General features: G+C 38.7%; 1 protein-coding gene across 2 annotated transcripts in view; it reads left to right on the forward strand.

Annotated features, from left to right (window-relative positions):
• The first annotated feature begins 341 nt into the window (after positions 1-341).
• Positions 342-27,524, forward strand: part of dnajb6b (DnaJ heat shock protein family (Hsp40) member B6b) — a 31,004-nt gene continuing 3,821 nt past the window's right edge. The window contains exons 1-9 of one of the 2 annotated variants that reach the window (XM_030123160.1): positions 342-498; positions 5,809-5,933; positions 7,371-7,480; positions 8,631-8,696; positions 8,901-9,005; positions 14,349-14,483; positions 16,580-16,727; positions 16,817-16,887; positions 26,341-26,499. In XM_030123160.1, coding sequence (XP_029979020.1) covers positions 5,869-5,933; positions 7,371-7,480; positions 8,631-8,696; positions 8,901-9,005; positions 14,349-14,483; positions 16,580-16,727; positions 16,817-16,887; positions 26,341-26,499 — 859 coding nt within the window. In that variant the 5' untranslated portion in view covers positions 342-498; positions 5,809-5,868. The remainder of the gene's footprint in view (positions 499-5,808; positions 5,934-7,370; positions 7,481-8,630; positions 8,697-8,900; positions 9,006-14,348; positions 14,484-16,579; positions 16,728-16,816; positions 16,888-26,340; positions 26,500-27,524) is intronic. The other variant, XM_030123161.1, reaches the window with a different exon arrangement.

Raw genomic sequence — 27,524 nt, forward strand, 5'->3', positions numbered from 1 at the left:
AGCCACGGGACAGTTCTTGTGTCTGCCTCGTGTCTTCTCACAACAGCAGAGACACGTCTGTCCCGGTAATCTGTCTGTTCAGTGTCAGGATGTGAAAAGCCGGAGACCAGATCTGCCCTGTCTTCAACACTGAGAGGTGGGATGCATTCAGGTTACCTCGGAAAAGCCACAGCTGTTCAGGGATACGATGGAACACCTGTTTATTTAACCACAGATTACGTATAGAAAATATATAAGTTATGTTTATCTAACTTCTTTGTATAAATGTACACGTATAATTTTCGAAGAAGTATTCGTTCTAATTGGTTAACTTGATACGTCTTAAATCCGGAAGTACTTGAAAGCATCAGTAACATTGTGGGCCAGTCGACATCGGCAGCCACACCACCAGCAGCCAACCAGCCACCAGCGACTGCTCTTACATTTTCCGCACTCAGGCACAGACAGGGGAGTAGCAACAACACACAGGCCTTAGGAGCGGACATTTCCTCATCACAGGTGAGCAGTTGGTGATATATAGTGTCAGTGCTAAATGTGTTGACAGCCTTTCGTAACTGAAAGCGCGGTGTTGTTTACGGTGTGCTGTCGCAGAGTCTTCAGTACATGTGGGGATGCTGGGATGTCGCAACCTGATGTCCCCCCCTCTGATACTATCGCTCCTATACTCAACTATATTATATCTATGTTGATTTTGTAGTTAAGTCTTGACCATAAATGTGTAACACTCTTGGTAATAGTTGTTTACAGTAGAGCCGGCTAATGTTTATCTTATAACTAGCTAGCATAAATTAACATTGATACATTACAAAGTATAAGTGGAGCTGGTTGTACTTAGTCAAACTCAAATTATACCTTAGTCACATTAGGAACTTCTCAATACTGTTTAATTCCTATGAAGTATTTTCTAACACGTTAAAATGTGTACAAACTACTGTCAGATATATATTTTGTTGTGTAACGTTAGCTATAGTTACCGCTTTCGTTACTCCAACGTGGCTAGCTAGTTGATTCAGTGCCAGGTCTGGAAATAAAAAACGTAACAATTAACAGCTAAAGTTACGAAATCGCCATTAAGAGATGCTTTTCTTTTTATGTGACTTTCCAGATTATTTTTTATCATTTATATTTAGTGTATTTGGGACTGACAGTCTTTCAGATTAAAGTGTTTCCAGAAGTTTCTAGTCACTTCCTAAGTAACCATGACACTTGCAATGACTGATTAGCCTGTTGATGTTAGCTTCCTGAAAGTGCAGCTACATTATGTTCAGAGGAAGGAAACCCATTTTGTTCAGTCTGCGTAGCAAATTTATGCTCAGTTACAGCTAGAGCCAAACAATTTGTATATATCACATGAAATAAAACATTCAGGATTTCCCAGGCACTGAAATGTGTTTCACAGATGTGCCTGTCGGTGTATTTACCACATGGTTTGACTGGAGAAACACTGGGTAATGAAATATGAATAAGCATAAAGTTGTTAGCTGTCGTATTCAATGACATTTCGGTTTCAAGCATCGATTTGCTAAGATGGGTGTAGTGTAAATACCAGCACTTCCTTGTAGACCACAACACCAATCTGCATCCATCTATGCCATTTACTGGCCATAGAGTTGCTCATGAATAATACAGAAGTGTGGATAAATTAAATGAACCTGTATTAAATTAAACATTTGTAGGAGTGTTATTATTTGGGATTGTTGATAACCTTTTCAGTTCATTCTTTCTGTTTGACATTTAAGACAAGATACAGCATGAATTGTTTTATGGTGTCATTTAATCTGTCAGTGGAAGTGTAAATAAATACTGTTTCTGCTGCAACAAGACCAGTATGATGTTTACAATACCTAAATGAGGTGATATTGTACAGATGATACATTTCCATTGATTTCTGTTTGAACACAAATACACTGTTGGTCATATACATACTCTCTTTATGATGCATTTGGAGGGTCTCTCACTTAAGGTACACTCTGTTGTTGTGTTTTGCTGTTATCTGTGTCTTTGTCTTGTCAGCTTTCATTTGTGTTGGGTGTTTTGTTCCATTTTTGCAAAGCCTCTTGTTCGCTGCTCTTGCCTTGTTAATGTCAAATTTGTAGTGAGTGTTCTTAGGCGCTGACGGACCTCCTTGAGTTGTCTTTTTGATTCCAGTCTTTGCAAAAGTGTGCAGTCTTTTACAGTGAGAGGTTAAGTATACAGGTAATAACACTAGTAAGAGGAGAAGTTTATAGCTTATTGTATTTCTAATGGTGGACACGCACATGGGTTGTCTTGATCAAAGCTAAAAACAGAATTCAAGTCTAATCAGAGATTTTAATCAGTAGATAAAAACTGGAGTTGCTCTGCAGGTAATTAACTGGAGACTTGCTCTGTTCACAGAAATCATTACAGCTTGTACTTGAACAAAATCATGTCAGCATTTTATGACATTTAGCAATGACTGGATTTATTCACACAGAGTAGGTAATATAAAATAGACGCTATGGGATTCTTGGCTTTACTCTTGCTTCTTTTGCTTCCCATTTCCAATAATTTGACTTTTCATCTCATCATCAGTTACACAATGTTGCCCCTTTAAGGGAGATCTAATTTGGCACAGCACAAAAAAAAAAAAAAAACACGAACAGATGTTGTAATCTCTGGCTGCTTATTTTGTCTGGAAGTATGTGTTCCCAAATTCCGTAAAGATTCATAATGAGCCAGAACTTCATGAGAAAGTAAGCACTGAGATCAGACCATTGCTATTTACTTCTTTTCACCAGCAGACCTTCTCATAACCACCACCACACATAAGTCATAAGCTCTCCCTTTGGCAACCTACTTCTTAAATCACTGAATAATCCTCCCTTTATTGATTTTTGAGATCTCTTTTCCCTTGCATCCTTCAACATTTGCTGCTGGGAATCCCACATTTCAAAGGCAGCTTGCTGATATAGCCCCTCCAGAGAGTTGTGCTTCAGGGTGCTCTTCCAATCAGATGTGCTCAGTGCACCTGTCAATATGTGGAGGGGTCTAGGGTCCACCCTGCCTCAGCTGGCCTCTGTAAACATAGAAGAAGCACCTCATCACAGAGGTCATCACCTTTTCACTTAGTGGAAAATAAGGCCACCTGCCCCGTGGAAAGGTTTCATTTTGGTTGTGTGGAGTTTTTGTTTTTAAAATGATGTGGATGGGGTTTGTCTTATGTCAGGTTCACCCTAAAACTGCAAATTCAGAGTTACCTTGCGGAACAGCTTTATCATTAACACTATGGTTTTACCACCAGCACATATACTACACCTAACTATCTTTCAGCCTGTTTTCTTTCTGTTCACCTCTGAAATCACCTGCATTTTATTTTATTTTAAATTACCTTTTAAGCAGAATTACTAGTGAAGGCTCTGTTAAAATTATTGTCATTGATTTAATGGACAACCCAAATCCATGCATCCATTTTGTGGACTCATGAGAGTCACCATTGTTAAATACATTGTTAAAAATTGTGCTAAAAGGGTAGGAGTATTTTTTTTTAACTATGTTTTTTTTTCTTGTAAGAAAAATGTAGACTATGTTCATGACAAATTTAGACAAACTTAATAATTTAAAATGTGAATTCTAGCATTTTGTTGCTTCTGTTTGTGAGATGATACCATTTCTAGCCATGCTACCATCACCTCTGGCTCACTGAGGTTTCATAGGATTGTCTGACCCACATACTTCACTTACACTGAGGCACGGTTCAATCTGTATAGTGTAGAAATCCGTCAGATCTGGGTTAGCTGTTTAATGCTACTGCAAGGCATGAATCTGCACATACATGCATGAACACACAAATACACACACTGCACAAAACTGTGAGTAACCCATCTGAAGGTACCACTAGTATCCATTAAATCTCAGCTGCTGCAGGGAACTGGTGATGAATGAGTGGGTCAGAGATGGCTGAAAATGTGGGAGGTAAAATAAAGTACATTTAATATGATGAGTCAGGACACTGAGTTGGTTTTTTAGAAAAATGCAGTGATAAAAGACGACTTTTGGGGTCACATCTATGTAGATTGTGGATATAATTGAAGAGAGCCTTCAAGGTTGAAAAGGTTTCAGATGTGAGAAAGGAGGTATCACAGTGTGATAAGGTATACTGTCTAACTCTGACTTGGCTGAAAACACTGTGAGGTGTTTAGTGTCGGCACCGTGGTCCAACCAAGAGCCATTCACCGATGCTGCCAAAAAGCCCCAACCCCCACATGCTCATAACACACAAACACAATCTAACTGCAAAGGCCAGTTATAAATAGCAAACAAACAGGACACAGTGGACTCCCAGTGTAAGTAGTCCTGACCGGTTTGTTGATTATTTTTAGAAAGATATCATATGACTTAATTATTAATGATTCACGTCAGTTAGATTTGGGTCTTTTTGCAGGTGGGTTTTTTAAGGTTGTAGATGGACTTTTCATTTTTTTCACCTTGTGAGAATGACAAAATTTACTTGTTTAGGTGTGAGTTCTATGTTGAGGTCAGTGTGTTGAACAAAAATGTGGACATTTTGACCAGTACTGGGTGTGATAGAGTTTTTATGGTTTCAGCCAAAGCGTTGTCATAGAGATGCAGACTTTATTTAAGGATGCGTGTATGGGACTGTTGTCATACTTCATATGAAACAGGATCACTGCGTATTAAAATCTTTATCTGTACTCCGATTAGAAGACGCCTTGGCAAAGACTTCCTTAGCCTTAAAAAGCATAGTAGTATAAATCTTCACGAAGACGCAGAGCTTTTTCCTTTTCTCCTAATATAAATGTTGAAAAGTTGTAGTTGAACTTGACATTCAAAAGAAAACTTGTGCCATGTTTTAGTCCGCCAGCACAGTACTGGACCTAGAAAGGTAGTCAAACCAATAAACAAGTCTTTTTACATGTAAGAAAGTACTACTGATAATCAGCATTGGAAGATAAACATGATGAAGGTCATGCGACTGCCAAGATGTCATAAGCATCTCTCAGTGTCAGATGAAGACTATATGTGTTCAGTAGATTGTTGTGGATTCGGAGCAGTGTAATTACACAGATAGGCTAATGAGCATTGGTTTCTACAGATGACTAGATTTAGTTTAAGAGTCTTTCATGTTAATTATTATAAAAAGTTTACGTTGACCAATAATAACTTTGGCAGGTAAGAATAAATGTTTACATCCACCACCAGTTAGCAACTTTGTCACTGATGAAGAATATTATCTTAGTTTTCTTAGTTGTCTCTTTCTTCATTTCAGGACAGACTTATATATAAGATGATAACTGAGGATGTTACAAGCATGTGACTTTGTTGGTAAAGGTTATTATCTCCAAAGAAAGCTCTGGGCCAGTACACTACAGACACATTCAGAAGGATGGCTTGATTTTTTTTTTTCATCAGACATGTTCTGTCCTGCTTTTCATATTTGCAGGATTAGGTCACATTCAAAAAAAAAAAAAAAATCTTCATGGTCTTTATAGCTATCTCCAAAAATTTGACAGAAGAACACTATTCACATTTTCTCTTACACCCTTAGGTGAGTGGTGATCACTCACTTATTATGTAATTTTGTTGGGCTTGTATTAGCTTAGCTGTCCTCTTCCATGCATCTCTATTTTAGTGCAGTTGATTACATTGTTGGGAATTGCCACCCTGTTTAATGCTCATGCCCACCCCCATCTTGTTTCCAAGTTTACCCCTCCTGGCCCGCAAAGAGGGTTTTCTTACCCGTCTCACATGGTTACACTCAGTTGAATTTGTTTGGCATTATCTCCCCAAGCTAACATGCCTTAACAGAACTTCACTCTTTCTCAACAGAGTCCACGTGGAGGACCCTCATCCAGGACAGCACCCACCACAAACACAGCAGACAGAGCCATGGTGGAGTACTACCAGATATTAGGAGTCCAGAAAAATGCAACGCAAGAGGACATCAAAAAAGCGTAAGTGCTCCACCTGGTTCTGACACAGTATTCCTTTGTTGTTGGTGGTGTTAAACGTGAGCCACTCATAGGGGTGTAATAGGTTAATTATATCTCCCTGGAGCAAACTTACGGAGAGAACAGGCACAGAGTCCACAGTGCAGAAAGTTTCCACTGTTCTTCCTGTAACCTTGCTGCAATCAAATACCTTCCCCTATACTCACACATTACAAACATTAACTCCCTAAAAATGCTTGTGTCAGTAATTCATTAAATGAAGAAAATGATAATTAAATAGGAGGATTGTTTTTCTGACTATATCAGTTAAAGTTGAATAACTATGGATACATTTACAAACCAGGCTGAAATCATGGTTGAAAAAACAGAGAGGCTGACAATCTTCTAACCAGACCTTATCTTTACTGACACTAATCAGCAGATTCCCTGCAGCCCTTGACACCAGCTCTGTTTTCTATTTTCCAGTTTCTTCTGATTGATGTTTACAGCATAACATTTCCTTTCACTTTAACATAAATATGTATTTATTAATAAACTGTTCTAAGTGCAATAATGAAAAGAAAACAAATGTAAGTGTGAATCCCAGGATACCCTTACTTATTTTAGTGCAAAGAGAGATGACGAAAAAGGCATGAAATATTACCTGATTCCAGCCTACTTAGACTTAAAATTCTGTTCTGTAATTTTGGCTGTGTGCCCATAGTGACTCAATAGTACAATGTGTTGTCAAGGTCTGCGATTAAATGTGATGTTAGTTACAGACATTGGAATATTTACCTCAGAGACTTTCCAGCTGAATTCACTATATTGAGAGCACTGTGGAAGACAATAGGGCTGTTGCTTTTATTAGTGAACAGGCAGTAGGGTCACACTAGAGACTCTTGCATTACAACCACACTACATTGTTCGAAATAGTTCTGCTGGTTGACCATTGATAGGCGCATAATGTCACCGATTATAACAAAGACGGAGACTACAAAGACTATTCATCATGGATCCATGAGGGAGTCAATCCCGGGATTGTATGGAGCCTTTTCTTTTTTTCAGGCTAACCTTCAGTCCCCAGCTTCATCTACAGTGTGTGTGTCCGCTGCTGGTGGGTGCTGCTCGGCTTAGAAACAAACAGCTGATGCAGCGTAAGCCGCTGTGCGTGCCTACGCTGCACGTCAATGGAGTTCAGGCTGTCTTTGTGATTTCTACTTGGCTGGAAAGAAAGGACCGTGTGTATGTGTACACAGGGTTGGTGGACATCTCTGTGTGTGTTGTTGTCATGGTTGCTGTCCTAAAAAAAGACTTGACATGTTTCTACATATTATCTGACAGTTACATATCTGTTGGAATACACATTTCCCCCTCCCACCAGTGTATTAGGAACTGACTATTTATCCTTGATCTAGAAATACCCTGATGTAATTTTACTGTGTGGTATTTGTGTCTCAGTTATAGAAAACTGGCACTGAAGTGGCATCCAGATAAGAACCCAGACAACAAGGACGAAGCAGAGAAAAAGTTCAAAGAGCTGTCAGAGGCATATGAGGTGCTCTCAGACGGTAAGAACTTTCTGCATTCCTTACTACAACACAACGTTTTCTGAAAGAATGTAGCAGTATTAACAGTCATGAGCTTTAACAAAACAATACTTCTTCTGTACCTACCTTTGACAAGCTTTAAGTTAAGAAAAAAATAATTTCTTAATCATCCAACCTAAATCAGCAGTACCCAAGCTGTTACATCATTATAGACAAAGACAACTAGCCCAGTTTTCACATCAGATGATCTAGATGTGAAAAATATTTCAAAATGGTTCAATCACTTTTAACTATTGCTAATTGCGATTTACATGGATGATCATTGTTTCAGTGAAAACTTTTGTGTTTTTAAATGTTACATGTATTCTAATATCAAGCAGCATCATAGGACATAAAAATACAGCCTGAAATGGTCAAAATTGCAATTCTAGCCAAGGCTTAATCAGGATGTAATCAGATAATCTTTTAACAAGCCTACTTATCTGATTTGGCATGTATTTCCAAATGTATTAGTTGTACTGCAGGTATACTTTACTTGGTAACAGAAAGTATTGATTTTAGATTCTCAGCCCTTCTTCCATCGTTCTATAAATTAAAAAAAAAAAACATTATCAAACTTTTTTGTTTGTGTTTCTGTTTCCTGAGTTTCTGTCTGACATCCACAAACTTTAACAAACAGCAGGAATTCAGATGTAGGTTTAAGTAGGGGCATGCCACATTTTTATTAGTTCTTGGTATGTTCCACACATCCATTTCGGAGAAATATGCATTGTTGGCATAGGCATTGCACAATGTTGGTATTGTGTGGGTTGGGCTATGTATGTCTCTTTTGTTATCACGCAACCAACATCTTTGTGTATTGGGTTCAGTTTTACTTTTGTTTTGACATCCAAGGCCAAAGGTGGCTATCACTTTTACCAGAGTGACTCCACCTTTTTCCTGCTGAAGAGCACCTTTGTCCAATTGAAGTCACAGCAATCAGTCAGAATGATGAATTAAATCACTCTGTCTTTTGTATGTGATGAAGAAATAGAAACTCACAGAAAAAAGCCCAAAATATAAATTAGATATTCTCAAAATCAATGAATGTGATCTTGACAAAAGTTTACAGAGCAACATATTCTGTGTGTTTTCTCTGTATCTTGTCTAAAGTTTGCTTTTCCTGTTACAGAAAAGAAAAGGAATATTTATGACCGATATGGCAAAGACGGCCTTTCAGGAGGAGGAGGAGGAGGTGGTAAGGACATGAATATCAATTAAGCATGATTCTGCTGATTTTTAATGACAGGTGTGGGATGTCTGTTCTCCACTGGCACCAACCTTTATTAATTTAAATTAAGAATAAAGCTTATTACCTTTTAACAACATTTCTGGTTGTAGGAATGTTTGTGATGAGTATTTCTACAGCTTACAAGCTTTGCTATCCTTTTCTGTTTTCCAGGAGGCCATTACGATCACTTTGGCGGTGGCGGGTTCACATTCCGTAATCCTGAAGATGTATTCAGGGAATTTTTTGGTGGCAGAGATCCATTTGCAGATTTTTTCGGTAAGTCCATCTCGTAGGAAGAGAGAGGATCTGAAGCGAGTCAGAGAGTGGGGAGCATGCAGCAGCTATTATTAACTTCATAATTTTATCTGGTCAAAAATAAACACAGATGGCCTGGAAAGCTTAAGAGGGAGAGAGAAAAATCAAGTCAGGAAAAAAGGACTTGTCAAAAGTAGGCCCTGTTTTAAATAGTGTAAAATAATGGTATTATGAATTCTTAATTACGTTGTCTTTTGGCTAGCAGCTAAGTAGAAATATGGAAGATGGCATATTTAAGCTTCTTTTAAGCCGCGGTGCTAATCTCATCACTGCAGTGTGCATCTCTAATACATTAATCACTGCTCACATCAGGAGGTCAGCTGACACTAAATGTCACATGTTGGAAAACGCAGGGTATCTCTGCTGGATATTGACCTCAGCTTCATTAGTTAACCTTCATCAATTAACCAGGACCTTTTAATTAATTTATGTTTTCAATTGACTATCTTACTTTGGTTTACAGTACTGTTAGCAATGGCCTCTCATTCATCGCCTCGCAAGTCGAATATTAAATATTCCATAGTAATAGGAGGTTTATCGTTTGCCCCGGTTTGTCTGGGTTCAGCAAAAGGCTGATTGGAAGGCATGTGTAGTTCACCCCGTGTAGCTCTAAATATGGAGTTCAGACGCAGGCAGAGGATGGATTTGAGCATCTACATCACTCAACTGGAATGCTTTCAAAAATAGCTTCCGTATTAAAACAAAAGCAGATGTAATAACGCCAAGTGTGAGTGACTGCATGTGTCAGAGCACATGGAAAACGTGGTACGACGTGAGCTCCAGTGCGCGGTTGTGTAGGACAAAGTTGCTGTAAAAACTGTAATATAAAGAATTGTTAGACATGATGCTTAAAAAGGACACAGAGTTCTGAAAATCAAGATGAGAGTGCCCACTTTTATACATGTATGTGACGCTGATGTGTATTTATTAACATAAGCACAAATAGAAGAGGCGGGCTGTTGCTGTTTACTCTTTCCAGTAAACAGTGAGAGTAAAAAAAGCCTCCCCGTAAAGCTGTCTGCATGTCTCCAAGAAAAGTCAAGTTCAAGTTCTATTTTGACCGGGGCTACTTTATTATGCCGTATTGGTGCACAGGATATGAGACACGTTGCCAACTTTATTTCTAACTTGTATCATGTATGTTCCCTCTGAAAGAACCTTTTCCTGACCTTACTAAAGTTAGAAACCACCGAAAGACCAAACATGCTTAAAAATCCATGTCCAGCCTTGAGTCCGGATTGTCCAGCAGCTTGTCTCAGTGAGCAGCAGCTGGTCCCGTGGATCTGTCACTCACCCACCTTGGAGCCGCAAACACACTGAGTGGAGTGGGAAGGGGGGGAGGGGGGTGTTGAGACAAATACAGATTCACTTGATGACGAGGGCCTGGTGGTCTGCCAAGAACAGCACACACTCATTCTTAAATGAACACGAGAAGAACAAGGGGAGGAGGAGATTATCACAAGCTCATTTTACATACATTTGGTACAAATTTGGTACATTTGGCACAAACAGCAGAACTTGGACACTACGTATATGGCTCCTTTTTTCTACTTCAACAGCTTTACAAAGTGCTTTGCAAGGTAAAAAATAAAGAAGGGGAAAACAAAAATCAGTAGGGGGAATAGCACCATCAATAAAACAAGAAGCAGTAACCATAGAACACAGTAATAAATCATACAAAATAAAAACAGTGAAGTGAGTGTTAAGGTTTAACTGCAAGGCTAGACAATAAAAGTATGTTTTTGAGAAGAGATTTATTCAACTTTATCTCTTAGCAGTTGAAAAGGTCAGGCTCTGTCACCTTTTATGTATTTATGTATTTATTTTAGTATTTTCTGAAGAATTGGACCACACAATATGCCAATAAAACATTCTATAAACTACTCTTATCAGCGTAATGTTTGTTTGATAGTGGCTGATATCTGTTAGCCTACTCAACCAGAATTATTGACTCTGAGGGAAAATAATACCTCAGAAAAGTTCCAGACTTATTGATTGAGTATTTGAATGTGATGTTCAGTGATAGAGTTATTTATACTTTGAATCAGCTATACAATTATTCCGTTTCTAATAGTCATATATTTAGTGAACTTAATTTCTGTCACATGGGTAATATCCGATAATTAATCAGTCCTGTATTTTGTAAAGTCCTGGTGTCTGCATTTTGGATTAATTGTGGTGAGACCTTTTGCTGCATATGGAGAAAAGGGAGTTCTAGTAATGTAAGACATGAAGCAATTCAAACACTGCTGACTGTTTCAAGGTTTCTGTTTGACAGAAAGCACTTTCTGTTTTCAGTTTCTTGGGTTAAAAAAAAGCATGAGTGCATGACGGATTAGGTATTACTGTTTCAAGTAAGGTTACAGTTGAAACAGTAATTGATGTACCACCCATTTAAATCGAACAGATTGATTTATGGAGATGTTCTGCTTTGTTTTTTTACCTCCGCCAAGGAGGTTATGTTTTTGTCGGCGTTGGTTTGTCTGTCTGTTTGTCTGTCAGTCTGTTTGTGTGCAAGATAACTCAAAAAGTTATGGATGGATTTGGATGAAAATTTCAGGAAATGTTGATACTGGCATAAGGAACAAATGATTACATTTTGGTGGTGATCGGGGGGGGGGGGGCCCACTGATCTGCCTTGGCAGAGGTCTGTGCTGTCTTTTCTACTGTGCTGTCTTTTCTAGAAAAGCACTCGGAGAGCACAGACCTCCGCCAAGGCAGATCAGTGGGGCCCCCCCCCGATCACCACCAAAATGTAATCATTTGTTCCTTGTGCCAGTATCAACATTTCCTGAAATTTTCATCCAAATCCGGGGCACTGATCTGTCTTGGCGGAGGTCTGCGCTCTCCGAGTGCTTCTAGTTGTTACTTTATTACCTTAGGTTATGTTTTCATCGGGGTTTGTCTGTTTGTTAGCAAGATAACTCAAAAAGTTATGGACAGATTTGAATCAGATTTTCAGGAAATGTTGATACTGGCACAACGAACAAATGATACATGATTTTTGATGGTGATCGAGGGATGGGACGACTGATCTGCCTTAGTGGAGATCTGCGCTCTCAAGTGCTTTTCTGGTTTTTATTGTTTTGAATTTTGTACAATACAGACATAAGGGACATTTGGGATACACTGACCGTTGGTAACAATTGGTTTTAATAATGTGACGTTAGAATGAAAATTGTCCATTTTTCCCATTTATCTTGACACTGCTCTTCTTGAGTCCTCAATCTATGGGTCAGAATCTCCATCCCAAATATTCCATTCACAATTTGTAGCCAGTTGTTAGTTGCAGGTGGTTCTAATCTGCACCATTTTTTGGTAATAGCCTTTTTACAGGCTGCTAATAGTATACTTAGCGCCATTGAAAACGCATGGGTCAGAATAATATTTATATTTGGTGATAGAGTAAATTAATTGGTTTGGGGTTACCTTCATATCAAAGAGGGAAGCATTGGTCATTAGAGAATGAACTGTGGACAAATTGTTGTCAGCTTAACATGTTTATTCAGTACGCTAAATACAGGTACTCAGAAATTGAAAGTGTCATCATTCAATATCGGGTGTTTCCACCTCTGTCTTCCAAACAAGCAGTGCAGTGACGACGCATGGAACTGATCTCATGATTCTTTCCAGGAGAAATCAAATCAATCAGATGACTGAATGTATAGAGATAACAGCGCAGACGGCGATGAGCTGGCAAAAACATTTGTGCATTTTCTTTGCTGCCTTTATATTGGTTATTGACCACACCTAAAGTTACCAGTCAAGTGTGACTCTGTACAATAGATTCAACTCACTGTCCGACATTTAGGGATTAGTCCAAACGCCAATGTCTCATACATCGGGAATGAAAAAAATCCAGCTGTTAACCATGTTACTCATCTCGTGAGCAACATATACAAAATAGACGCCTGAGCAAAGAATTTTCTGAAAATTACACCACATGTTTGGACCATGCGTTTTTATTGGCGCTAAGTATATTTAAAAAAGAAAACTCTATCATTTTTAATTACATTATTCCCAGTAGTGTATCGAAATACATCACCAAACATGTTTTAGGAGTTGCATAAGCCAGTATCTTAACAACTGTAAAATATACATTATCCCAAAATTATGCAAGTTTAGCACATAACCAAAAGACATGTGCATGATTTACACTGACACCTCCACATTCTCTCCAATAAGGTTGAACTCTGCACACATATTTAGCTGTAATTTTAGGAGTTATGAAAAATCGAATTATATTTTTCCAGCAATGTTCCCTCCATATTCTTGAAGCTGCGGCTGACTGTTGAATTCTCCAGATATTTACCCATTCCTCCTCTGAGACAGCAATTCCTTGTTCTTTTTCCCATTTCTGTTTCACATCCAAAGTGTTTCAACCTCTCTTCCCCATTAAATGTTTGTGAAGAGAAGATATGTCTGTATTTTTTAGAATGATATACTCCAATGATCATTTTTACAAGCTCATTGTTATTAGAATCAATACTGTGCTTTTTTTTTTTTTGTCATAAAAGTCCCTTAATTGTAGGTACAGGAAGTGGTCTTGATTTGTCAAGTTATACTCTTGTTTTAATTCTTGTAAACTTTTAGTTCTAATTTTTTTTTTTAATCATAGTCGAGTATCAGTTTAGTGTCACTTCACTTTCTGCAAACTCACTGGTAGTTCTCATTTTCTTCTGTTTCCCCCGTAGCTGTAATATATAGGTGTGGCACATTCATGACTAATTTAAGTGCTGTCTTAGTGCTTGACAGGTCCTCTTAAATTTTCTTTTGTTCTGTGATCTGCCTCAATTTTTCTCCAGCTGTGTCTTGTGTACAGAATGTTGATGTACAGTGGAATTCAAGCAGAATGTAAATGTTTAAACAGTAGTGGCATTTCTCAGCTCTTTCCCCTCTGTCTTTCTTATTAACCTCATGGTAATAGTCGCCTCCTGTAATGTCTTCCTCTAGGTATATTGACAGGATAATGCCATTAAAACAGCAGTCAGGGGATAGTTTTATTTTAAGCATTCTGTCACAGAGAACAAGCACTGCTTTCTTGTCTCTGCCTTGTACATTCAAGGTTGAAGGAGGAGTCTTCTTTCAACAAATGGTGCCAGTGATCCAGTCTTATCCTGCTGAGGTGACCCAGATTGGAGAGCACAATTAGTAGCGTGTCCACAGGGCTTCGGGATCAGAATTAGTAGTGGGCACTAGATTTTTCTCATTTGATGCTTTTATGTCCAGCATCATCATTAAAGCTGAAAAACATGCAGACGTCTTCATCACTGTTTCATTCCTGTGCTTCCATTCCCTCCACAGGTGATGACGGTGATGATTTCTTTGGAGGTATTCACAGTCGACAAAGGGGCGCAAGCCGAAGCAGAATGGGGGGGTCATTCTTTGGGTTTGGGGGCTTCCCGCAGTTTGCACCTGGCTTCTCAGCGTTTGACTCAGGTGTGCACGTCTCAACAAACTAAGTCTTCATTATTTGTGAAAAAATTATTAGACCATCAAAAGCCATCAGAAACAACGGTTATACAATCAAGTGCTAACTCCTGTGTGAATCATGTGACTAAAAGACAGAAAAAAAAACATGGAATGCCTAAAAGCACTGTTTTTGGCAGTACAATGCACTGCAAAAATCAAAATCTTACCTAAATGTATTTTTCTTATTTCTAGTCAAAATATCTCATCAAACTTAAAATAAGACATAATCACCTGAAGAGTAACTTGTAAGTGAGATATAAGAACTTACTTTTAGACAATAGATCTGGAAAATCTTATTTCAAGAAATCTTACCAAGATAATTTTCACTTGTTCCATTGGCAGATTTTTGTGCTTGAATTAAGCAAAAAAAAAATCTTGAATTAAGCAAAAAGAAATCTGCCAATGGAACAAGTAAGTAATAAGTAAAGCTTTATTTATATAACACTTTTTAAAACAACATGTTACAAAGTGCTTCACATAAAGGAGAGATAGATAAGAACAAATAAATCAAATCAAATTTTATTTATATAGCGCCAAAAGTTATCTCATGACACTTTACATATAGAGTTGGTCAGAACCAGACTCTAAGCCAATTGACAGAAACCCAACAGAATCCTCCAGGAGCAAACCATTGTGACTGGTGACAGTGACGAGGAAAAACTTGCCTTTAACAGCAGAAACCTCGAGCAGACCCTGACTCCTGAAGGATGGCCGTCTGCCTTGACCAGTTGGGTTAAAGAGAGAGAGTAAAGGAGGAGAAAAGAGAGAGCGATAGAGATAGAGACAGACTGGGGGGGGGGGCACACATGGAAGTAGCTGATGCACAGATAACTGAACTAGAACATCTATGGAACTGTATAATAAACACTATCATAACGTGAAAATTATCTTTGTAAGATTTCTTGGAATAACATTTTCAAGATCTTCCATCCATCCATTTTCTTCCGCTTATCTGGCGCCGGGTCACGGGGGTAACAGTCTAAGCAGGGATGCCCAGACTTCCCTCTCCCCAGACTCCTCCTCCAGCTCTTCCGGGGGGACCCCGAGGCATTCCCAGGCCGTATCCTGGGTCTTCCCCGAGGTCTCCTCCCAGTGGGACATGCCCGGAACACCTCCCCAGGGAGGCGTCCAGGAGGCATCCGAAACAGATGCCCGAGCCACCTCAGCTGGCCCCTCTCGACGCAGAGGAGCAGCGGTTCTACTGCGAGCTCCTCCCTGGTGACTGAGCTCCTCACCCTGTCCCTAAGGGTGCGCCCAGCCACCCTGCGGAGGAAACTCATTTCGACTGCTTGTATCCGGGATCTTGTCCTTTCGGTCATGACCCAAAGCTCATGACCATAGGTGAGGGTAGGAATGTAGATTGACCGGTAAATCGAGAGCTTCGCCTCTCGGCTCAGCTCCTTCTTCACCACAACCGACCGATACAGCGACTGCATCACTGCAGACGCTGCACCGATCCGTCTGTCAATCTATTGCTAGACTCTGTGTCCGGGGATCGGGTTGTCGGGCTCCCTGCCCTCGACTGCCACCCAATCCACAATGCACCCGGCCCCTACGATTCCCTCGGTGGGTGGTGAGTCCACCGGAGGGCAGGCCCACGTCGCTCCTTCGGGCTGGGCCCGGCCGGACATTTTCAAGATCTATTGCCTAAAAATAAGTTCTTATATCTCACTTACAAGTTACTCTTTAGGTGATTATGACTTGTTTTAAGTGTGATGAGATATTTTGACTAGAAATGAGAAAAATGCACTTCGTAAGATTTAGATTTTTGCAGTGTGCCATAGCTATTGATGTAAGAACTGAAGTGATTTTGGTTATTATCAAGAAAACTATTGGAAAATAGATGGATATCAGCTCTTAAATGTAACTCTTACAAGCTATTTTTGTTGTTATTATATTTGTCCATACAAATGTACCTTTAGTTGTACCAGGCATTAAAATGAATAAGAAATTGAAGAAAGTAAGGGGGGGTCTAATAATTTTTTCCATGACTGTACTATGTGTTTTCATTCAGAATTAATTCATGACACTTCATTAACATTTTTTCTGTTGGTCTTCTGCAGGTTTTGGCTCATTTGGAGAAATGGGAGGAGGAGGATTTACTTCTTTCTCTACTTCATCGTTTGGCGGCGGGGGAGGAGGAATGGGTAATTTCAAATCTGTGTCGACCTCCACCAAGTTCGTCAACGGCAGAAAAATTACAACAAAGCGGTAATAAAAGTCAAGTATTTCTTTAAAGGCGCTCCGTCATTACTGGACTTGCATTTCACCGAGCCTCTACATTTCTGTGTTGGTAACAGGATCGTGGAGAACGGCCAGGAGCGCGTGGAGGTGGAGGAGGATGGTCAGTTAAAATCTCTAACAGTTAATGGTAAGGAGCAGCTCCTAAGACTGGATAACAAGTAATTATCTCCACACAACATTTGACCAACATACAGTTTTCAAACCTGGAAGTTCTCACCCAGTGACTGTGTTTGCTGTCGGCAGTTGGTCTCTCCTCTCTCTGTCGTACATCTCATCTTGAAGAACAGTTTTCTCAGTTTAGCTTTGCAGAAACAGAGGAGAGACACAGATGTGCAGAGTATATGTATATTTGTATTTATTCCATTATTTCGGGGGGACCATTGTGCCGGGATTTTAATTTTTTTTTTCTTTTTTTGTTTACTAATAATAACTGAATTGTACCTTTTACTTCTGCCATATGCACAAAGCTGGGTACGTGCTATATATGACTTTTCCTTTGGGATGGATATTGTATTTCTTGTTGTAACAGGAGAACAAGATGCTGTGTAATTTCACTCAAGCATGTCATTTTTGCTCTTTTCATTTGACCAGTTTAACAAGTGAATGATAAAAGCTTAACCACTTCACCCAGTGTCTTTAACTTAAAATTCACATCGCTAACCTGTTAGCTGTAACCATGTTCACGCGTGTGTAATTTGACATAGTTTATTAATAAATTAATGATAATATGCATTTTCTTACTTTAAAGTTTGTTTGTGAATTTGGAAATACCACAGTGTGTTTTCATTTGTTTCTGCATGATTTGATTCCAGGAGGCTGCTTTATAGTTTCACTGTAAGTGTAACAACAGCTCTTACCATGAATTTCAACCTCACATAAACCGTGCATTGTTACCGGACAGACAGGGGATTTTTCATTCTTTGTAAAAACCAAAATAAAGAGTTCAGATTTGGTCAATAAACTTCAGTTTGACGTTGCGGAACGGCTGCTGCAGTCACCTGGTGTCTGTGTGATGATTCTTCTTATAGCTTTCGTGGCTTTTCAACTCGCGCTTCTTCTGGATGTTTGAGGTGTGTGTGCCTGTGCCTGATCTCATTCTGAAACTTGCTTTACATTATCACAATAAAAGAAAACCACAGCGGCTGTTTCATTTGAACACTCACATGTCATCATGTAGCTCACTGTGTGCTCTGATCACTAACTACTAATGCCTCGGTTTCAGCGGAGGTGACTCACATCAGGGCTTGGTCACTCATCTGGTGTGTTACTCCCATGTTTGCACTCACTAAAATAATTACTTTTATCATTTATTATGAGTTTTTGAGAGGTGATAACTTTTATTCCAGCTGAAACCTGCCAGGATACTTCTATTCGGACTCTGCGGTAGGTATAATTTACTTCAGATGAGGACCAGGTGAGAATGAAACAACACCCACTGAATTCCAGGTTTCAAATTTCTTTCCTCATTTCTTCATATCTCTAGTCGTTCCTCTGGTTTGCATTTTTATAAGCGTGTAAAAGTGCTGATAGTGCACCTCTTCTGAGTACGCCCTCACATACAAACCCAAGGACTTTAACACTTTCATGCATGAATTATGAGAACCTTAATCAACATTTATTTCCTGAGTGTTTTTATTCCTCTTTAGTCATGAAAAAAACAATGCGACTGAAAATTTTCTTATGAACCTGTTTTTCATGGAGTTCCAAAAATGTCAGCTTGACACCATGCGTTTCATTTTTGAAGCAAAGAAACATGGATTTACTGATATATCATGTGAAAACTATGAAATAAAAACCCTTTTAATGCCACTAATCTGCTGTTTTCTTACATTTTAACATACTCTAACACTAGTCATTACTCACTTCATGGAGATAATATGCAAAAAAAAAACTAAAAACTTTTTTGTTTAAAAAAACACAGTTAATTGCAGTTTAGTAACAATAACAAGCAATTAAATTTTTTTTTAGTTTAGTTTATTTCGAATATGCAACAAGACAAAGTAATCTTAGTCTTTAGGAATAAAACACTAAGAGGTCATGGAAGAAAACAAAAAAACCACACTTATACATGACTTCATTTGCACATTCGAAAAGGAGTAGGAGGAAGTATAATTTATTTAACCCTTTCATGCATGAATTGTGAGAACCTTAAGATTTATTTTCTTGAGTGTTTTTATTCCTCTTTAGGCATGAAAAAAACAATGCGATTGAAAATTTTGTTATGAATCTATTTTTCATGGAGTTCCAAAAATGTCCATGCAGTTTTACACCATGCATTTGATTTTTGAAGCAAAAACCACGTATTTACTGATACATCACTTGAAAACTATGAAATAATTTTTTAAAAAATTACTGCTTCTAATCTGTTTTCTCACGTTTTAACACATTCTAATACTACTCATTACTCACTTCATGGAGATAATATGCAAAAAAAAACTATGTTTAGTAAAAAACAAAACACTAATAATAATAACAAGCAATTGATATACATTCAAACATGTTACTGCAGATCAGGCTTATCAAGAACAGTAAAGTTACAGTAATGGTGTGAATTGGAGCGTATGGGATGATGCGTAAGTATCTGCTGTGTTGGCTGATATGGAACGAAAACAACAAATTGCATGAATATACAAGAGGCAAGGCAAGGCAGCTTTATTTATATAGCACATTTCATGTACAAGACAATTCAAAGTGCTTTACATAAAACAAAAGCATTACAGCAGAAGGCATGAGAAAAACAAAAATCAGATAAAAAGGTAAAACAGATAAAAGAGACAAGCAGATAAAACAGATAAAAACTTTTAGCTTAAAAGGAACAGTGCAGATCTGAACTGATGAATACAAACTATTCAAATGCAGCTGAGAACAGATGGGTCTTTAACCTGGATTTAAATAAACTGAGTGTTTCAGCTGATCTGAGGTTTTCTGGAAGTTTGTTCCAGACATGTGGAGCATAGAAGCTGAACGCAGTTTCTCCATGTCTGGTTCTGACTCTGGGAACTGACAACAGGCCGGATCCGGATGACCTGAGGGGTCTGGTGGGTTCATACTGGGTCAGGAGGTCACTGATGCATTTTGGTCCTAAACCTTTCAGAGCTTTATAGACCAGCAACAGAACTTTAAAGTCTATCCTCTGACGGACAGGCAGCCAGTGGAAGGACCTCAGAGGTGGACTAATGTGGTCCACTTTTCTGGTCTTAGTGAGGACTCCAGCAGCAGAGTTCTGAATGAGCTGCAGTTGTCTAATGGATTTTTTAGGTAGACCTGTGAAGACACTGTTAGAATAATCGAGCCGACTGAAGATGAATGCATGGACTAGTTTTTCCAGGTCCTGCTGAGACATCGGATCTTTTATCCTTGAGATGTTCTTAAGGTGATAGTAGGCTGATTTTGTGACTGCCTTGATGTGTTTTTCAAAATTTAGGTCTGAGTCCATCACTACACCCAGATTTCTGGCCTGGTTGGTGGTTTTTAGGTCTATAGACTGAAGCTCTGTGGTGACCTGCCGTCATTTCTCTTTGAGGACAAGAGAACAGCTGTAAAATAGCTGTCCACTGTAGTGACCCCTATCCATGAAAGGGTTAATCCCACCCCTTCAACACTCAAACATGTTACTGCAGATCAGGTTTATATCGAACAGCAAAGTTATAGTAATGGTATGAATGTCAGTGTATGGCAGTGGTTCTCAATCTTTTTCTGTCGGGCCCCTCTTTGGAGCATGAAAAATCTCCAAGCCCCCCTCAACCCCAACAAAATTGTACCTGTGGTGCAATTATTACTTTTATTGAAAGAAACATCAATATCGTAAGAATACTTTTTGCTTTTCCTTGAATAATTTGTAGTGCAAATTAAAAATAATGTAGATTTTTGATTGAACAATACAAATGAACTCAACAAGACTGTTCCCTGAGAAATTATTTTTCAAAATAAAAATAGGAAATGTGTAATTATCTTACAACTATGACAATAAGGTAATTTTTTTTTAGAACAACAAACACATTTTGGTAACAAAGATGAACATTTTAACAATATCAGTGGCTGCAGTGAGCCCGTTTACATTCCAGATCTGAGAACATCAAAGTGCAAACTGTACAAACTGTGCAAAAACAGAAACATTGCACATTTGTCTTTTCCAGTCCAGTCCTTGTCCACTCTCCAAACCTAAACTCTTGGTCTAGTCTAGTGACAGATCACCATGGCAGTAGATTTATTTGTTGTACATCCCTAAAATGAGTCCAGGGTGCTCCAACGCTAAAACATTAGTTTCACCTACTACATGTTCGAACCTGAAGAAAAAATAAACACCTAGGAATGATCCCATGCCCCCCCGGCAAGCCTTCGCACCCCCCCCTGGGGGGGCCTGCCCCACTTTTTGAGAAACACTGGTGTATGGGATGATGCATAAGTGTCCACTGTGTCAGCTGATATGGAACTAAAACAACAAAATCCAAAAATATACAAGAGAAGAGCTTTGAATAGATGTCCACTGTAGTGTAGTGACCAGTATGCATGAAAGGGTTAACCCTTTCATGCACAGTGGTCACTCCAGTGGACAGTTATTCTCCAGCTGTTTTCTTGTATATTCATGGATTTTATTGTTTTAGTTCCATATCAGCTGACTCAGTGGACACTTATGCATCATCCCATAATACACTGACATTCATACCATTACTGTAACTTTGCTGTTCTTGATAAACCTGATCTACAGTAACATGTTTGTGTCTAAATAAATTGCTTGTTAGTGTTAATAGACTGTAATAAACTATGTTTCTTAAACAAAAAGTTTTTTGTTTTTTTTTTGCATATTATTTCCATAAAATGAGTAATAACTAATATTTGACTATGTTAAAATGTGACAAAACACCAGATTAGCAGCATTTTAAAAAAATTTCATACTTTTCACACAGTATATCAGTAAATACATGTTTCTTTGCTTCAAAAATTAAATGCATCATGTCCAGCTGAATTAATATTTTTTCGACTCCATAAAAATTTTTTTAACCGCATTGTTTTTTTCATGCCTAAAGACGAATAAAAACACTCAGGAAAAATATTTTGATTAGGGTCAAAAAACGGTATTCAAAATCTCTCTGAAGGGACGTTTTAGAGACAATTTGATTCACATTTTTATTTTTAAATTTATTTTTGCTTTAGTTGGTCCATAAGGGATTATCCATAACAGGAGTTATATTATATTGAAATAAATGTTGGAATGGCAATCAATTAAATTTCGCTCTCTGACTGAACATTAATGTGTTTTGACCCTTTAAGGTTCTCATAATTCGTGCATGAAAGGGTTAAAGTTCATCACTGACATACTGTCTTGTGTCATGTAGTAGCTGAGGAAACAATATATATATATATATATATATATATATATATATATATATATATATATATATATATATAAAGTGTTAAAAGGGGGGATTCTTTTAGTCTGTCATAAATACACTTGTTGAATTCTTTGTACTTCAGATCGGATTGTGAGTGTGATTGCCGTCAGCTTATAGGTCACTGTGTACAAAGACACTGTGTGCACTTCTTGTGGAATGTGCTCGGGGCTAGTTTATTTACACAATCCTCACTGCATATTTTGGTGAGACAAGTCAGGAGTGAGGAACTAAAGGGGCAGGGTGAGGCCTTCAGATAAGGAAAGCTGAGGTGACCACGTTTTATACTATGTACCTGAAGGGCCACGCCTGGTGTAATGTCTAAACGTCGGGGTTTTTTTATAAGTACAAGCCATATAATTTACAATTTACGGTCTACTTTTTTCCTTGTGTCAATTCCTCTTCCGGCACTGATTAAGGTGGCTGTTGCGCTTGCGCAGTCCTGTTGCTAGGTGACACCGCAGCCTGCACCAATCACAGTCCTCCCTGTCCTTGTGCAAGAGCATGTTGGTGTGTGATTATTAGTGACCGTGGATAGATTTATTAACCCTTTCATGCATGAATTGTGAGAACCTTAGTCAAGATTTTTTTTTCTTCAGCGTTTTTATTCCTCCTTAGGCATGAAAAAATCAATGCGATCGAGTTTTTTTCCCCCCTATGGAGTTACAAAAATATCCATGCATTTAATTTTTGAAGTAAAGAAACATGTGTTTAAAACCCAATATCAGAAAGTGATATGAAAACAATGAAATAAAAACATTTTTAATGCTGCTAATCTGATGTCTTCTCACATTTTAACATATTCTAATGCTAGTAATTACTCACTTCATGGAGATAATATGAAAAAAAAAAAAAAAAAAACCTTCTTGTCTAACAAATAACAATTACACTCAAACATGTTCCTGCAGATCAGGTTTATCAAGAACAGCAAAGTTACAGTAATGGTCTGAATTACAGTGTATGGGATGGCGCATCAGTGTCCACTGTGTTGGCCGATATGGAACTAAAACAACAAAACTCATTAATATACAAGAGAACAGCTGGAGAATAACTGTCCACTGAGGTGACCTATGCATGAAAGGGTTAAACGGGGCTGGATTAATACATTAACCATCCGTGTATATATATCATAAATCAAATATGCCCTCTTATTATTTACCCATGTAGACCAGAATTTCATTATTTTAGTCTATATTGCAATTTATTGAACATAGAATAAAATGTGGCTTTTTTTTTTATTAATTTTATTAAAACTGGTATGACAGGCGTTGCAGTAGCAGGTTTTTAGATTTATATTACAATAGCACCCTCTGCTGGATTAACCCGTATTCTATAAATCATGTTGAACTACATCTCTTTTTTTCTTTATTACAAACCTCTGAAAAATAATGTGGAACAAAACAAGCAGTCGTCGAAAATAAATGCTAAGGCTGAAAAATGGCTCCAGTGTTTCGTCTAAAAATGTAAACTCAAGGTTGAATCAGATATGACCACTAGGTGACACTGTTTGTGCACAAAACACACCAACATGACATTTGGCAGGATGAATTTGTACAACAGGAAGGAGCTGTGGCAACACGTGACATGTGATATTCATCTTTGTGATTTTTTGGAATTCCCTGTGCATCTTGCAAATCAACATCACCAAACGCATCAGATTATTCATATGATGATATATAGTTTTGCTCCATTTGTTTTCCAATATGCCCTCTTATTCTCTCAAAAAAAAAAAAAAAAAAAGATAACCAAAATATGTTAGAAATGAAGTCTGAGATCTTTTGCCAGACTATCTTATCCATCTGCTACAATACGACACATAATACTTTGATTTCCTGTCCCCCGGGTATCCCAGCATCCAGTTTTAATCCTCGTCTAACTTGTCTGAGTCTGCCCAACCCGGGGCCATGGGCCACTTTATGAACGATGGGGAAAAGATAAGCCTCCTGTTCCTCTCTGACAGCGTCTGAACAAGGGCACAGACAGTATCTGTGTGTGCTCAGCAGTAAAGTCACATCAGCACAACACCAGACTTCTTGAACCGGAGTAAGGTGGATAGTTGAAAATAATCTGATCCACAGTTGTAGTTGTCATGTAGGGTTAGCCTCTTCTTCCACAGTGATTTATTTTCAACTTTCCCCATCTTCCACTAAAGCTCCAGCCTGCTGCGGTAAGGCCAGTTACTGTGCAGAAACAGATAGATTTTGTGTCTTTGTGTGTTTTAGGTGTTAACATGAGTGCTTGTGCCTGTGTACACTCCATGGCAGTCTAGACAGCATGTACCACAAAGCCTTTACAGATACACACAGCATTGTTCTGCCAGGAGATAAATGACAGGCACTCTCAAGACAATAGTTGCAAATGAAAGCACCCAGGAACTTGGGTGCGCTGTACTCACTCTGCTTCTCAAATTAAGTCCTTGATCCAGAAAATAAAAGGGCCCCTCTATGAGCATTAAAAGATCTCATTATCACTGTTGCTCTTTGATATTGTTTTGTTGAAATTAATTAAATGATGATGGATTATGCGACTTGGTAGCGGAAGGAATCTTATCACCCAGGTAACTGGACCATAATAGACGCAAATATTGATCCTCTAGGGCAGGGGAAGCTGGAACAAAGCACACAACCTTGGAGTCACATGTTGGTTTAATCCAGCCATCTACTGCAGCACAGCAGGACTGATAGGATCACCAGGCATACTGCAAAGAGGGAAATACAGGTTGGGAATTGTTTTTGTTTTTTTTCTTAAGATGGAATTGCAGAAGCCTTCAGAATAAAGCTACAAATTGTCCTGTTTTAGCAAGTCCAATGGGATCTGGTCTCCCTGTGTCTGTGGGGTCACCTCTGTATTTTTATTTATTTATTTATTTTGTTTTTTTCAAGTGACTGTCTGATTGGGAGTGTGTTGGATATAACCGGCTGATTTACAAACTTGGAGGGGGAGAAAAGAAATCCTTCAAGCCAAATCAAAAAAAAAAAAAAGCTTGAATTGTGCTTCTTGTTTACCTCCCTTTAGGTGTTTTCAGCAAGAAAATCAACCTTACATAGCAAATGCTCTGCCAATCTGACCTTAACACACTCCCAAAACGTTTGTGACAAAGAGACAGACTCGGGTCAAAATGGGCGACCTGCAGAAATAAGACGTCTATTCAGTGAAAATTTAAATCTAGTGATGCCTTTGTCTCTCTTAAGGCCTCTTTTACCCTGAGCACATGCAGCCGTTGTTGATTGCCTCAAAACCCTTGAGCTCCGGCTGAAAGACTCAAAAGAGAGCCACCCCCACCCCTCATTGATTTAAAATACATTTATGTTGCACGCAGGGAAGAAAAACCATCAAGGACAGTGTTGCAGAGTACCCACAATGAGTGGCTTCCAGTCTGCATTAATGATTCAAATGGCTATACGTTTATATTGAGACAGCATGTGTTCCTACAGGTATACAGCAATCTGTCAAACAAAGCTGGCGTGCCTCTAATGACTTCTGATTTGTTTAAGGCTGGGCTATTACACACCGTGCGGGGGGATATGAAATGGTGGTGCAGATCTCCTCTAAATAGGACCAGGTTCGGCACGGTGAGCATCTGGCCTCCTTTCTTCTCCTCTCCACTGCCTTAATTACACAACACAATGGCGATGAGATCTGCCTGTAATCTCGCAGCATAATAAGTCGCCCCTCTCCCCCCTATACCCTGCCTGCCACTAATTCAATATAAATGTAAATTACCTAGAGAAAAGAATAACCAAATCTCATTTTATTTACATGACTAATCACAATAAAGTCGGGCAGATGAAATATGAATGAAATATATGGCTGGCGTTTGTGCAGTGGGAGGGGTCTTTATTGCCTTGGGTACTCTTTGAACTTGTTTCAGATCATTTTTGTTGTTTTTTGTTGGTTACATCAATATACCTTTTTGCACCAGTGCTCAACTTGCTGTAATAGATGTATCTCTCTTTTTTTTATTATCTGACTGTATTGTCACACTGCCAAGGGCATCACAAGGTAATATGTTTTCCTTTCAGTGTACTGTTTTTTTGCATCACACATCTCATGTCAGAAAGCAGAAATTCACATAGAAAAATGAAGATCTAATGCTGGCTACAGCACCTCGGGCCATCTATACAGACAGTATGAAGATAGGGTTTAGTTTTGATTCATTTCCACCCACAACGCTCTGCTCACACCCACAGATATTGGAGCTGAAGACCCCCTGGAGGAAGACTTCCGTCGCCGCAGACAGAATGCACTTCCAACCTTTGGCCTCCACCAGCGCTACCTGAGGAACTCCGCCCAGAACCCCTCAGAGGAAGAGGAGGAGCACGGCCTACAGAGTCTGGGACTAACAAGAGGTCCGCCCATCCGCCACTGCAGGGCTGATTAATTACCAGCAGACAGAGCCCTCCTTTAAAGATCAGAGTCTTAATAAGCACAGCTAATTGTCTGCTTTTGTGTCTGATGGCCACACAAAGGAAGCTGACGAAGAGTGGCACGCTTGATTGGCACATGTAAACACTGAAAACCGAGGTGTTCATTAGGCAGCTCTGTTCTACACCACAGTAACGACCAGAGGTCAGAGGCCGGCCTCTGTTTCCCTTCACCGGGTCAGGACGTCACACAGAAAAGCTCAGCAATTATCTATAGAACACAGTCACTGAATGTTTTATAATAGCAGCTTGGTTAGTTAAGTAAAGAACCTTTAATTTCACTATGCATAGTTCCTGCTGGGATGCAAACAAAAGCGCTAATTCTCTTTGTGAGATAATGATACAAAATACTAATGCGGCCTTAGAGGGTACGGTTCTAGCTACTGCTGCTTCTGACTGAAACAAAGATTTCTACATATGAGAAAACCCAGCACCACTTTTTAGAGTGCTGTAAATATTTCTTATCAAATTATTTACTAATTCTTTAAAGATTAGGATTAAGGACAACTTTTGGTTGCCAGGTTGAGACTTGTGTTACGTTGTTTTTCTTGGATCTTTATTTATCTAACAACAAAACTGAATGGAGAATGATTGAACTTACAAAAGGAAATAATCTGAATTCAACCTGCAACATATGAACCACAACACGGTGCTAGAATAACCTGTTTTTTTTTTTTTTTACTAACTTGTACATTCCACATTCAAATGCTGCTGATATAGGCCGTACCCATTTCTGCCTATACATTTAACAAAATTGCAAAATATGCAAAATCAGCTTTTTTTTTGTAATTGCCAGTAGAGATAGAGTGAAAAACCTGGAACTTCATTGTGAAGTTTACAGTGGATTTTGTGCTTTGTGTGGAAGTTCCACAACTATGTCCCTTTTTAAAAAGTATTTACTGACTCTCAAAATACCAGTAATATGGTTCTCACAGTTAGTCCAGTTGATC

The sequence above is a fragment of the Sphaeramia orbicularis genome, chromosome 20, assembly GCF_902148855.1.
Source record: "Sphaeramia orbicularis chromosome 20, fSphaOr1.1, whole genome shotgun sequence".
Classification (NCBI taxonomy): Eukaryota; Metazoa; Chordata; class Actinopteri; order Kurtiformes; family Apogonidae; genus Sphaeramia; species Sphaeramia orbicularis.